Here is a 14,365-nt window from a genome sequence, read left to right on the forward strand (position 1 = left end):
GACACACAAAGATAACCAGCCCAAAGGAAACAAAGCAAATTGAGTGAGGGGTTAAAAAAATTTACAAAGAGATTCATAAAATCTTGTTATTGGTATTATCACATGCATATCATGAGTCAACTGTGTCTACCATGTTTACCAAAAGTATTTAAAAAACTGAAATTTAAAAGAATTGCCTGGAAAGGGAATTATGAATAGGAGACAGAGCAGAATAAATTATCCAGAATGCAATACAGACACTGAAAGATGGAAATTACGGAGGAGGATTTAAGACCCATGAAGGACAGAGTAGAAAGACCTACCAACTGGTGTTCACAAAAGGAAAGAAAAGGGAAGAAAAATTTGCTGAGCAGAGGAAGACACCACTTCACAGATTCAAGTTGCTCAACATATCCCTAGCAGGAGAAAAATCGAAGAATTTCACACCCCAAAACATGCAAAAACTGTAAAAAACATCTTTGGTTACTGAGTCCAGTTCCAAACCCAGGATTCCAAGGGGGAAGAAACTCTAATATCCTAGTTTCTGCACCCCCCCTTTAAAGTCCTGCATTTTTCGATATAACTTGTATTTTAATATCAAAAAGGCCTTTGCTCTAAAAGAACATTGACCAAAAGATGTGCAATTCTCAGAGAAGGAAATATTAAAGCCAAGAGACACCTGAAAAGATTCTCAATCTTATTAACAATAAAAGAAATGCAAATTTAAGCCACATTGAGTCACAATTTCACACTTAGCGGATTGGCAAAATTTGAAAATTTTACAAAATCAAGGACTGGCAGTAATAATTGGCAACCAAAATAATTATAAACCATGGTAGGAATGCAAACTGGTACAATTTTGGAAAACAATTTGTCACTGTATAATAAAGACATGGATGGGAATATACTTTGCACTGGCAAATCTTTTCTTGTTACCTACTGTAAGCCTTGAGGAGAATCTAGGTGATGCCAGTGTTTTTACAAACTACTCTTGCTACAGGAATTATTATTTTTTTAAAATTTTTATTAACAGTGTATTATTTGTTTCAGGGGCACAGGTCTGTGATTCAACAGTCTTACACAATTCACAGCGCTCACCATAGCACATACCCTCCCCAATGTCTATCACCCAGCCACCCCATCCCTCCAACCCCCCACCACTCCAGCAAACCCTCAGTTTGTTTCCTGAGATTAAGAGTCTCTTATGGTTTGTCTCCCTCTCTGGTTTTGTCTTGTTTCATTTTTCCCTCCCTTCCCCTATGATCTTCTGTCTTGTTTCTCAAAATCCTCATATCAGTGAGCTCATGATACTTATCTTTCTTTGACTGACTTATTTCACCTAGCATAATACTCTCTAGTTCCATCCATGTTGTTGCAAATGGCAAGATTTCATTTTTTGATGGCTGCATAATATTCCATTATATATATATATATATATACACACACATACCATATCTTCTTCATCCATTCATCTGTCGCTGGACATTTAGGCTCTTTCCATAGTTTGGCTATTGTGGACATTGCTGCTATAAACACTGGGATGCAGGTGCCCCTTCGGATCCCTACATTTCTATCTTTAGGGTAAATACCCAGTAGTGCAATTGCTGGGTCGTAGGGTAGCTCTACTTTCAACTTTTTGAGGAACCTCCATACTGTTTTCCAGAGTGGCTGCACCAGCTTGCATTCCCACCAACAGATGCTACAGGAATTAAATACCACAGCCTTGAGATACATGCCAAAGTGGAAGCATTTTCCAATGAATCTTATGCACCTAAGTGCTTGACATATACAAGAAAACTCATAGTCACATTATAATTTAAAAATAAGCATAATTAAAATGAAATGAGGGGCGCCTGGGTGGCTCAGTTGGTTGGGCGACTGCCTTCGGCTCAGGTCATGATCCTGGAGTCCCGGGATCGAGTCCCACATCGGGCTCCCTGCTCAGCAGGGAGTCTGCTTCTCCCTCTGACCCTCTTCCCTCTCATGTTCTCTATCTCTCATTCTCTCTCTCTCAAAAAAATAAATAAAATCTTTAAAAAAAAAATAAAATGAAATGAACAGGGACGTCTGGGAAGCTCAGTGGGTTAAGCATGTGCTTTCTGCTCAGGTCATGATTCCAGGGTCCTTGCTCAGCGGGAAGCCTGCTTCTCCCTCTGCCTGCCACTCCGCCCCCGCCCCTGCTTGTGCTAACAAACAAATAAAATCCAAAAATAAAAAGTAAAATGAACAATTATAAGTAAAATTAAATTAAAAAAAAAAGTAAAGGAAACAACCCACATATACACCCGCAGTAGAGTGCTTTGGCCTACGTACATCTACGTCCATAGGGCGTTTGGGTGGTGGTGGGGGCAAGGACAGCGTTTCTGGGGACAGAAGTGGGTCAGGCTCTACGGTTACAGGAGCGAAGAAGGCCTTTTACCTTAAGCCGCTCACCTGAGGCCGCCGTTTCTGAGTCCTTCGAGGACCTGTACACATGACAGCGGCAGTCAGTGTCACAGCCGTGACGCGACCGCACCAATTTCCGAGAAGTGCTGTCTGTCCGCTGACAACGGGCATTTTAGGAACCACAGTCCAGGGCAAGTGGGCGCCAAACGCTCAAGGCCCACACGATCTGGCCAGAGCGGCCCCGGATTTTGCATGAGAGACCTTTCGCTGATAGATGCCAGCTCTCCGCCGGCACCAGCACGGACCGCCCACGTCCCGGCAGGAGGGCGGACGCTCGAGCAGACCGGCGACCCGGAAGACCTTTCGCGACCGCATCATTTTCTGGGAAGTGTAGTTTCGTGCTTCGGCCGTCATTGTACTTAAGAAGCACACAGAGGGCGGTCCCGTTGTCCTTCCGACACTTCGCGCGCGCGTCCTAGCTGAGCAGCTCTGCGATGAAGGCTGCAGGCGGTGGCGTTCCTCAGAAAGCTCAGCCGTTTTTTCTCGCCAGGCGCTCAAAGAGCGCGCGAACGCGCAGCCTTCTGGGAAGTGTGGTTTTACGCGGCGACGTGCGAGGCACAGGTAACCTGTCGCTGACGCGGAGAAAGCTGGGAAATGCTGTTCCGGTGTGGGCTCTGTCCTCCGTCCACCTCGCGGAAATCTCGGGCAGGCAGCGGAATTCTCCTGGTGTAGTGCAGTTCTTTCGACGGCGGCGGCCGTGGTCCGCTCTCCGCGGGTCAAGTACGCGGAGGTGCGGGCTCTGGATTCCCGGGCCCGGGCTTCAGGGCCAGGGAGGGCCCGCCGGGACTCAGGCAAGTGTGGGTCCCGGCAGGGTGGCCGGGCGCCGGGCACGGCCGCCACAGCCTCGCTGGTGCCGAGTCTACACCGCGGTGTGAGCCCCGGCAGGGCCTTAGCTTCCTGGGCCTGTCTGCTCTGTAAAAGGGGTGGCGTTTACCTCATTGAGTTGTTGCGAGAAGAAAATGGGCGAGCGATTGTGCAGCGTACGCCCTGAAAGAAAACGCCATCCGCAGTGGTTTTTAGGCAATCCAGTCGTGAAAGTGACGCTTTCCATTTGTGCAGCCTTCAACAAATTGGTTCAGTATCGCTGAGTTTGTTTTCTCATCGTTTAGAAAAGAAATGTGGAATAATGTGAATGCCTATCATGCATAGTTGTGAAGATCGAATGAGCTCTCAACGTTATTACTGTTGTTTTGTGAGTCTGTCTCAACAATATGTAGTAGTTGGTTTACACGCCTCTGGCACCTAGTGAATGGTTACCTCGTGCCAAGGAACCCTCTGCTAGTTTAGGGAGAGAATGGAGCCCTAGAAAGTGATTCCCAGTGTTTACTTGCGGATGTGTCACAGCGCTGCAAGATAAGCCTCATTTTTCATGGCTCCTTTTTTGTGTTCTTGATCTGCCTTCTCAGGACACTACTACTCTTTAAGACAGGAGGCTGGAAAGAGGACTGTATTGACAAGTCATGTTCCAGGTAAGTCGGTAATCTCCCCAGATCTTCCTGAGCCACCTTAACAGAACTCTTGAGTGTTTGCTTTGCTTCTCTTACCAGTTCCTGCCTAACAAAATCCTTTTAGGGACCAGATCTATGATTCCTTTCACTGTAGCAAAGGATGGAGCCCACAGAAGAACTCCAAAGTACTGTCTTCTCGAGAGTTCAGTGCTCCTCTTCTCTACCATTTTTCTGCTTGAAGTCTCTGTAGAGTCGTGAGCAAAACTTTTTTTTTTTTTAATTACAATTCAAAATTCGAGTTTGGGATTTTAGGTTATTTGCTTTATGGTTGTCAAAGTACTATTATGTGGTCTCAATTAATGATATATCAGTCCTTTCAGTTGTTCAAGTCAAGAGATGTTTGGAGTCATCTTTGATTCTTTCCTTTCTCTTATAATTTACATTCAGACACTCTAGTTAATCTAAAATACATACATACGTATCCATAGAATCTGACCAACGGTTACACCATCACAACCACCACCACTGCCACCATCCTGTCATTGCTCACTTTAAAACTCTTCAGTAGCCCTAATTCAGATGTCAGAGTTCTACAGTGACTTAAAAAGCTTTGTGCAATTAAGCTTTTACCTCTCTGATCTCATCTTACTTCTGTCTCCTTGTTTCTTGTGAGCTCTAGCCACTGGCTACTGCTTCCAGGCCTTGGAAATTGCTGTACCAGCTGCTTGGAATCTTCTTTCCCCAGAAATGTACGGACTTGGCATTCTTACCTCCTTCATATCTCTGCTCAGTGGTTACTTTCTCAGTAAAGCTTCCCTGAACACCTGCAGTCAACTTCTCTAACAATCACTTCTCACTGCTTGGTTGTTTTCCATAGTGATTATCACTCACTAGATAATACACTATTTGTTTACTAAATGCATAGGCTCATTGTTTGTCTCATCCCCCTGGGAGGGATTTTTTTTTTCCTTTTTTGTTGATTGTTTTCAGTACCTAGAGTGGTATCTGGTATAAAACAGAGGCTTAGTAAATAGTTGCTGAGTGAATAAACTTTAAAAAATGGTAGGGTAGAATCATGGGGTGGAAGGTGAAGCCTGCATGGAAGTTATTAGTGGCATATGTGATGTTGGGCAGAGTCTGGTTTCTTGGGAATATTAGATAACTAAAATAGAAAAACTTTTTTTTTAAAAGATTTTATTTATTTATTTGACAGAGAGAGAGAATACAAGCAGAGGGAGAGGGAGAAGCAGGCTCCACACTGAGCAGGGAGCCCCACGCAGGGCTGGATCCCAGGATCTGGGATCACAACCCGAGCCCAAGGCAGACGCTTAACCGACTGAGCCACCAGGCTCCCTGAAAAACTTTTTTTTTTTTTAAGTAAAAGCTAAAGTGAACTAGTTGCCAATCATTCATTGATTCATTTTTTAAAAAGATTTATTTATTTAATTTAGAGAGAGCGAGCGGGTGAGCAAGAGTCGGGGGGGGAGGGGGAGAGGGGGAGAGAGAATTTCCAGCAGACTTCCCGCTGAGCATGGAGCCTGACTTGGGGCTCGATCCCAGGATCCTGAGATCATGATCTGAGCCAAAATCAGGAGTGATGCTTAACCAGCTGGTTTGGGTTAACGTGGGTTTGAGTGTACACTGACATGTAGGACTTTGTGATCTAGTGCAATACTAAGAGAACTTTCCTCAGTGGTGGAAATGTTCTTTATGTGTACTCTCTAATATGGTAGCCACCAGCCCCATATGACTATTGAGTACTTGAACTATGACTAAAGTGACCCAGGAACTGAACTTTAAATTTTACTTAATTTTTAATTTTTATTAATTTAGGGTGCCTGGGTGGCTCAGTCGGTTAAGCGTCTGCCTTCAGCTCAGGTCATGATCCTGGAGTCCCAGGATCGAGTCCCGCATCGGGCTCCCTGCTCAGCGGGGAGTCTCCTTCTCCCTCTGCCCTTCACCCCACTTGTGCTCTTTCTAGCTCTCTCTCTCAAATAAATAATAAAATCTTTAAAAAAAATTTTTTTATTAATTTAAACTTAAATAGCCAAATTTGGCTAGTGGCTGTATTGAGCGGTACAGAGCTGGTAGAAAAGCAAGAAAGCATAAGAAATTAAGATAGGTGCTGGAACAAATATCCTAAGTTCTTCTGGGGACAAAAATGAATGAACATCCTAGGCTGCCAAGGCAGTTGAAGGGGAAAGAAAGAGTTGAAGCATCCCTGGAGAAGCAAGGCTGGAACTGGCTTTGGTGGCCCATGGTACCAGGGAGGCAGAGATAGAAGTGAAGTTACACCGAACTGAGGGAACACCTTGAGCATAGGTAGGTAGGGCTAAGAGAGTCTTTCAGGGAACTGCAAACATTTTCTAAAGTGGTGGTTCTCAAACAGGGATGAATTTGTCCCCCTTAGCCCTACCCATAGGGGACATTTGATAATGTCTGGAAATATTTTTGGTTGTCACAGGCTGAGGGGTGTCGTCATGCACTGAAATAAAGTTCTCAGACACTGATCTGAGCTGCCGCGCAGGACTGCCTCTGCAGGGGAGAGAGCAATAGCTAAATTCTGCACATAGCCTTTATTTTATTTTTTATCAGAAAAGCAAGGACAGATGCATCAAAGGGTGGGAAAGGAGTACAAAGGGATGGCAACTATCTTGAAGCCATAAAGCAGGCTTGCATCCTCTCCTATGCGCCAGCACACAGGGAGGTGGTCGTGGGATAAGGGAGGAGAGGGAGGTTTCTGCCAGCAGTTGCCAGGTGCAGGAAGGGTGACTGAGAGTTATATTCTTCCATAGCTCTAAACCTATGCCCTGCCCCAGGGGACCATGGGATCCTGTTCATACCAGGCCATTGCGTTCAATAGCCTGAGACCACGAACGCTGCTGTTTCAGCTGCTTCCATAGTCACCCCTTGGGGCTTATAATACACGTTCTAAGAATGACCCAGGGGATCATGGGATCCTGTTCAAAGCAGACTATTGCGTTCAATAGCCCAAGAACAGGAATGCTGCTGATGCTTCAGCTGCTTCCACAGTTACCCCTTAGGGTTTACAATACATTTTCTAAGAATTCCAGTGGGGCAGCGGGGAATTGCTACTAGTATCTAATGGGTAGAGGCTAGGGATGCTACTAACTAAATATTCTACAATGTACAGGACAGCTCCCACAACAGTTACCTAGCTTAAAATGTCAATTATGCCAAGGTTGAGAAACCCTGACCTAAATAAAGAACAAAGGCTATCTAGTAATGAGGTTATGTGAGTTTTCTTTTTTAGACTTAATATAATGACATTCATTAATATGTGTTCAAAACTTAAAATATGAAACATCTTTGCATTGGTGGAATAAAACATTATCTTGTGCATTAATTTAGTATTGATTTTTTAAAAGATTTATGTATTTATTTTACAGAGAGAGAGAGAGTGTGCATGTGGGGGGGGGGACGGGGCAAAGGGAGACAGAGGAAGAATCCTAAGCAGACTCCCCGCTAAGCGCCGAGCCTGACATGGGCCTCAGTCTCACCACCCTGTGATTATGACCTGAACCACAATCAAGAGTTGGATGCTTAACTGACTGAGCCACCCAGGCGCCCCTAGTATTGATTTTTAAATTTGTTTTATCAAGTGGGGTTTTTAAAAGCCAATCATTTAAAACCATTGTGGAAAGTAGGAAAAGATGGGAAACTTTTTGATTCATATGATAAAGCTAACCCTAATACCTGGGTAAGAATAAATACAAATGGAAAAAGAAATTTTCCCTGGTGCCAAAAGGGAAAGAGATCCTCCCCTCCTCCCTTTTTTTAGAGTATTTCCTTTGAGGAAAACCTGTAATTTTAAGTGTTTTCCCTCTCCCTTTGAGATGCTTGTGAATCTTTTTCAAAGCTAAATAAGCCTCTGCCCATTTTTTAGGGCAGTCAAGTCTTTCTTAAGGCCTTGTAGCCATCTCTTTGAAATGAAAACCTGAAGGACAATGCACCTCTATCTCCCTGTCTGTGTTAGAGTTTAGCCTAAGCTCCTGGCTCCCAAGTTCTAACTATCTGCTTGTCATAAAGATAGGAAAAGTTTTATTTTTCTTGGAGTAAAAGCAATTACCACAGTTGGCCACTCCAGTTACCAGGTGAATTTAGGATGAACTGTATGTTGCAAATGATGCTGCCAAGTCCTCTTACTTGAGGACAAATTATTTCTTTGAAAACATCTGTGTTATAGATTATACATGCCTGGCTTTGTAAAAGGGTGAGGTTTCTTTCTGTCCTCGCAGTCTCATTAGTGATTGCCTATGAAGTGTGTTACAGTCTGCTGCGATGCTTACTCAGTAGTAAAACTGTTCTTTTCTACGTTGTGGGGAGGATTTTCTGCTCTGCAGATTGGACTTTTTAACTATTTTCCCAACACCTCACAAAGGTAAATTACCTCTTTAAAACCAAAGACCAGTATCACTAATGAAGATACATGCAAAATATCCAAATAAAATAATAGACTTGAATCAACCACTCTTGGAATGAAAAACTTGTCACAGCCAAACAATGTCTGTTTCACCATTGAAAGGTAATAAGAATGCCATTTTAAATGCATACATTTTTTGCATGTATTATAATTTGACTAACAAACTATTACTGAACATTTGAGCTCTTTCTAAAGTTTTGCTATTTTGAATAATACCATGAATGAATACTGTTTCCTTAGAATATTTTCCTTGAAATGTGTCCTCTAATTCTTTGCCCTTACTTAAGGTCCAGTTCAGGGACTGCCGATGGCAGGAAACTATTCTTCAGTCTTCTTGCCCAGGGCTGTCAAATTATTTTAATTATAGATTATCAGTATAGGGTTTAATTATATACCATAAATGGGTTTTGTTTATAAATTAGTTATGTATACGTCTGTCTTTCAAGATATCTTTTTCTGAACTTATTGGATCATTTTTTAGAACCTTAGTGGATCATCGTTTTTTATTTACCTATCATGTAAACTATAAAAAACACAACTAAGCACTTGACTATATGCTGTCAAATGTTGAATGCAGATTTTAAAAAATTTTAGAATTCTTTTCCCTTTGACAGAATTAACTCTCCTGAAGCAAAGCTCTTATATTTGTCTCTTACCCTTATTGTAAAACAATGCCAAACACATAATTATCCAATTACTACTTAACTTAGATCAGATTCCTGGTCATTGCCACAACTACTGAATCTTGTTCTCTTTCTTCTATAGCCAGGGCAATTTTACCCCTTAACCAGTCACAGAAGTGGCCTTGACTGTGACTGAGCCTAAATATGTTTGCTATTTCAGGTGACATTTAGTGATGTGGCCATAGACTTCTCTCATGAAGAGTGGGGATGGCTGGATTCTGCCCAGAGGGATTTATACAAGGATGTGATGGTCCAGAATTATGAGAACCTGGTTTCTCTAGGTAAGCATATCTCCCTCTTCACCCCAAAGAGGGAAATCTTCTGTTACTCAGAATTGCTGGAGATTCTCCTGAGTAAATGGCTGGAATTTTGTTTCATGTTCCCAAGGATGTGTAGAGCTCTATTGTGCCCTTCCTGAAGCTTATCTTCCCATTTCAATGACCATCCTTCAGAACTGCCTTTGGTTCCTTTTATGATGGTGGCCTCTCCTCCATGAGAACCACAGTTTAAACAGTTTTATATTTTTCCTGTAAGCAGGTCTTTCCATACCTAAGCCATATGTGATCAGCTTACTGGAGGATGGGAAAGAACCTTGGATGGTGGAGGAAAAACTGTCAAAAGGTATGTTTCCAGATAAGTCATGGAGAATCAGGCATAAGAGGTCTTTGTTAAACATGCTTGTAGAAAGGATGGAGGCATTTTAGGATATTTTAGGGATACTGTCTTCAGAGATCCCAAATGTAACAAATTGAGGGATCCTTAGCTTAGATATTTTTTTTCCATATTGAATTGATATTTATTTCAGGACATGCCATGTCAAAATAAAACAAAAGAGTCAACCCTCGCCTTTAACAATAATATTGTATTATATAAAAGCACTTTGAGTATAAGTTAGTGGTATGTGGGCTAATGATTATCTGAAACCTTAGCTTAGATTTTAAAACAGCCATTCCTCCATCCTAAATTATTATCTTTCTGTATTATGCTATCTAATCAAAAGTGAAGATTTTGTGATCATAATAGTTCAAATTGTTGTTTTATTTGAAACGAAATAAAACAAATTGTTCTCTTTAAGACTACCTAAGGAAAAATATACCAATCGTTTTAGGTGAAGAAAGACTGTCAGATGGGAAATCCCTTTTCCCCTCAGGCTGAGCTTCAAAGGTCAAATGTGAACATAAGTGTTAAAGGAAGTAAAGAATGTATAAAAAGGTTTCTAGGAACAATATTTTCTATGATTTCACACAGATCTTACACAAACAAAGCCTAATTCTTTCTGAGTGATAAAGAATATTTTGTTCATTGTTAACTTTTTAATGTACTACTATAAATTGTGCATTTTAAGCATGCTAATCTGACAGCAAATTGAGATTAATTGAAAGTTGGAGAACCAAGGCTGTGAGACAAAATGTGGTCTTCCACATAAACGTAGGTATAGAATAGAATGTTGGCTTGGAATCCAGAAGACTTTGTGCGTTTTTTTCTGATAATTTCACTTTTAGTCCACATACTGATTGCCTGTTTTTAACTCATTTCCCTTATACACCCTGTTCCCATCTTTGTGAGCTGTCTCTGTTTTCTCTGCTCCATTTGAACTTTGTTCAGAAATTATTGAATAAATGAGAATTCAGTCATGTGCTTTCTGGGGGTGGAGATGTGCTCTGTTTCTTATCTCTTATTCTTACCATAGAAGTTTCTTTTCAAGAAGTACAGAAAAAGCAGTGTTTTGCTTTCTTGATATATTTCAGATTGGGAATCAAGATGGGAAAACAAGAAATTATTAACAAAGGAGGATATTTATGACGAAGATTCACCCCAAACGGTAATAATAGAAAAAATTATAAAACAAAATCATGAATTTTCAAATTTTAACAAGGACTGGGAGTATATAGAGAAGTTGGAGGGGAAGCATGAAAATCAGGTAGAACATTTCAGACCAGTGACCCTCACCTTTAGAGAAAGCCCCACTGGAGAAAATGTTTACAAATACAATACATTTAGAAGCATCTTCTATTTAAAGTCTATTCTTTCTGAACCACAGAGAATTTCTGCTGAAGGGAAATCACATAAACATGATATATTTAAGAAGAGCTTACCAAAAAAGTCTGTTATAAAAAATGAGGAGATCAATGGTGGAAAGAAACTTTTGAATTCTAAAGAAAGTGTGGCAGCCTTCAGCCAGAGCAAATCTCTTACCCTTAATCAGACTTATAATAGAGAGAAAGTCTATACATGCAATGAATGTGGGAAAGCCTTTGGCAAACAATCAATCCTTAATCGCCATTGGAGAATTCATACAGGAGAGAAACCATATGAATGTCATGAATGTGGGAAGACTTTTAGCCATGGCTCATCCCTAACTCGACATCAGATAAGTCACAGTGGAGAGAAACCTTACAAATGTATTGAGTGTGGGAAGGCCTTTAGCCATGTGTCCTCACTTACTAATCATCAGAGTACTCACACTGGAGAGAAACCATATGAATGTATGAACTGTGGAAAGTCGTTTAGTCGTGTTTCACATCTCATTGAACATCTGAGAATTCATACTCAAGAAAAACTCTATGAGTGTCGAATATGTGAGAAGGCCTTCATTCATAGGTCATCTCTCATTCACCATCAGAAAATTCATACCGGAGAGAAACCTTACGAATGTAGTGAATGTGGAAAAGCTTTTTGCTGTAGCTCACACCTTACTCGACATCAAAGAATTCACACTGTAGAGAAACAATTTGAATGCAACAAATGTCTGAAAGTCTTTAGCAGCTTGTCATTTCTTATTCAGCATCAGAGTATTCATAATGAAGAAAAGCCTTTTGAATGTCAAAAATGCAGGAAATCCTTCAACCAGCCAGAATCACTGAATATGCATTTAAGAAATCACAGTAGATTGAAACCTTATGAATGCAGTATATGTGGGAAAGCCTTCAGTCATAGGTCATCCCTGCTTCAACATCACAGAATTCATACTGGAGAGAAGCCCTATGAATGTATTAAATGTGGGAAGACCTTCAGCTGTAGTTCAAACCTTACCGTACATCAGAGAATTCATACTGGAGAAAAGCCATATAAATGTAACGAGTGTGGGAAAGCTTTTAGCAAAGGCTCAAATCTTACTGCCCATCAGAGAATACATAATGGAGAGAAACCCAATAGTGCAATAAATGTAGAAAAGCCTTTAGGCCATATGAATCATTATACATGTGAAAAATCATATAAGAGAGAAACTGTATGAATAGAGTATTTGTCATAATATACTTTAGCCGTAGATCTTTCCTGAAAATTTATACTGGAAAAAAAGTCTTATGAATGTAATAAATATGGGAAGGTCTTTAGTACTGGTACAAGCCTTACTGTCCATCACAGTTCACACTGTAGAGACCATTTATTGCCTTCATACTGCCTATGAAAGCAATAAATGTGGGAAAGCCTTTAGCCAGTATTAATCCCTTAACTGACGTAAGTCCACACTGGAGAAAAACCGTATATATGTAACATGGGAAAGACATTAAGCAATATGAATTTCTTATCAAGTACACACAAGAGAGAAGCAACATGAATGTAAAAATTGTGGGAAGTCCTTCAGTTAAGGTATATTCCTTATTCTATATCCACGCACACTGGAGAGAGCTTATATGAGAAATGTAGCAAACTGTTCACTGAGAGTTCTTAACTTGCTAGACATCAGAAGATTAATGCTAGAACAGCCTGAAGGATGTAGGAGTTATGTGTAAATCTTTCTTTGCAATGATGCTGTTTGTAAGCAGTTCTACAGAAGAGCAAACGAGTAGATTATAACTGAGTATGCCTTATAGCAGTAGCATGCAATTTTACTCAAGTCCTACATAAAAGTTTCTTTAGCTAATGGGCATGTGAAGATATTTAGTCACCCAGTGGATCCAGAAAATGTTTTAAAGTTAAAAATTAAAGCTGCAAAAGAAGTAAAAGGTGTGAATAAAGTTTTTGGTCTCTAATAAAATCAGTTTGTATATAATGAACTCTTTCACTGTGACACTGATATTTCTTACAAAATTTTCTACTTTCCTCTTGAAGAATTAAGCCTTACTATAGCCTTTAGTGGGAGACTAGCTAAGCTAGAGAAAAATGGCCTGATCTCTGTGCTAAGAATATCATTATTTTAGTGTCAGTTTCACACATTTTAAGTTTTACAAGTACAGGGAAACAACAAGCTATGAGAGATCAGAGCAGGCTTAATGGTGGATGTGCTTTGCAATCTGAATCCTAAAGGATGAACGCTAATTACAAAGCTGTGTGTGGGCACATAAACTCTGTGAATCATTCTAGGCAAAGTACAGAAGCCTGTTCTGTCATGTTGGCTGCATCTGGACTCCATGATCCAGTGTCTCGTCTCAAGTTGCGTGGCATACGGCAACAGTCATTTCTCCATCCTGGGTCATAGTTACGAGAGCTTACGTTGAAATTAATAGTCCAGAGCTGTCCCCATTACTTTTCCTCCAGCCTGCCTACCAGTTTTGAAAACAGTTACTTGTAATATATGTCCTCTTGAAATAGTTAAGACAGTTTTCATTTTCTATACCAAACCCCAACAGATACTCATGGTTTGTAAAGAGCCTGGCTTCAAATAGTCTTAAGTTTTAGATAAACTGAATAGTCTGACTGGCCCCATGGTTTCCTATCTTGTGACTAGGCAGGTGATACATGTCAATGATTAGAACTGTCTGGACACTTAGAAGTAAAGGGCACTTATACAGCTTCTATTTCAGGTTATATCCTCTATGGCATTTGATGTAAGTAAATTATTTTAAAAAGGAATGTTATGTCACTGACATAATTCTGATGTGGAATGAGTGATAGGGTTTCCAGCTTTCGACAAAATACTCCGCTCTAGTACATGAGCTACCTTAACTGAAAACCAAGAGGTGAAGGCACATTCCATAGCAATTCTCAGTAGAGATAGTGGGTTTGGAATGGTATGGTGAATTTTTAAAAAGAGATTTATCTTTCCTTTGATTTAGTTTTATTTATGAGATTTTGAGATTCTAAAGAACACTGAAGGATCTTTGAGAGACATAATTAAGGAAGCATGGAATGGTATCAAACAAGGATTAAGAACCGTTGTGATTATGGGTAGACTGGCCACTATATATATCCAGTTGTAGGATAATGACATGCTTTCTGTTTCTCCCATTCTCTGCTTCCCCTGCTCTCCCAAGCACTGGTACCACAAAGATGAAGTAGGACTTCAATCCCTAGATTTTATTTGCTTTCACTACACACAGTTTTATGTTACCTTGTTATTTTGTTATGAGAGGATTTATCCAAATATTCATACTTTGTCGATTAAGAAGCATGAGTATACACATGATAACATCTTACAGTGATAC

At 40.5% G+C, this 14,365-nt stretch overlaps 1 protein-coding gene across 4 annotated transcripts; it reads left to right on the forward strand.

Annotated features, from left to right (window-relative positions):
* The first annotated feature begins 2,842 nt into the window (after nucleotides 1-2,842).
* On the forward strand, nucleotides 2,843-12,978 carry LOC114224338 (uncharacterized). 4 transcript variants are annotated; one of them, XM_088028453.1, is made up of 6 exons: nucleotides 2,999-3,215; nucleotides 3,831-3,893; nucleotides 9,160-9,280; nucleotides 9,534-9,620; nucleotides 10,748-10,821; nucleotides 11,041-12,978. In XM_088028453.1, exons 2-6 carry the CDS (start codon nucleotides 3,885-3,887, stop codon nucleotides 12,232-12,234), a joined length of 1,485 nt encoding a protein of 494 aa, XP_087884579.1. In that variant the 5' UTR covers nucleotides 2,999-3,215; nucleotides 3,831-3,884; the 3' UTR covers nucleotides 12,235-12,978. The 4 variants fall into 4 exon arrangements, with proteins under 4 accessions (XP_027979290.1, XP_087884579.1, XP_027979292.1 ...); XM_028123489.2 differs by lacking the exon at nucleotides 2,999-3,215 and adding an exon at nucleotides 2,843-2,985 and having other exon boundaries at nucleotides 10,748-12,978; XM_028123491.2 differs by having other exon boundaries at nucleotides 10,748-12,978.
* Nucleotides 12,979-14,365: the final 1,387 nt, after the last annotated feature.

This window comes from Eumetopias jubatus, unplaced genomic scaffold (assembly GCF_037043125.1).
Source record: "Eumetopias jubatus isolate StellerSeaLion01/CBP00866 unplaced genomic scaffold, mEumJub1_p1.0 scaffold_10, whole genome shotgun sequence".
Classification (NCBI taxonomy): Eukaryota; Metazoa; Chordata; class Mammalia; order Carnivora; family Otariidae; genus Eumetopias; species Eumetopias jubatus.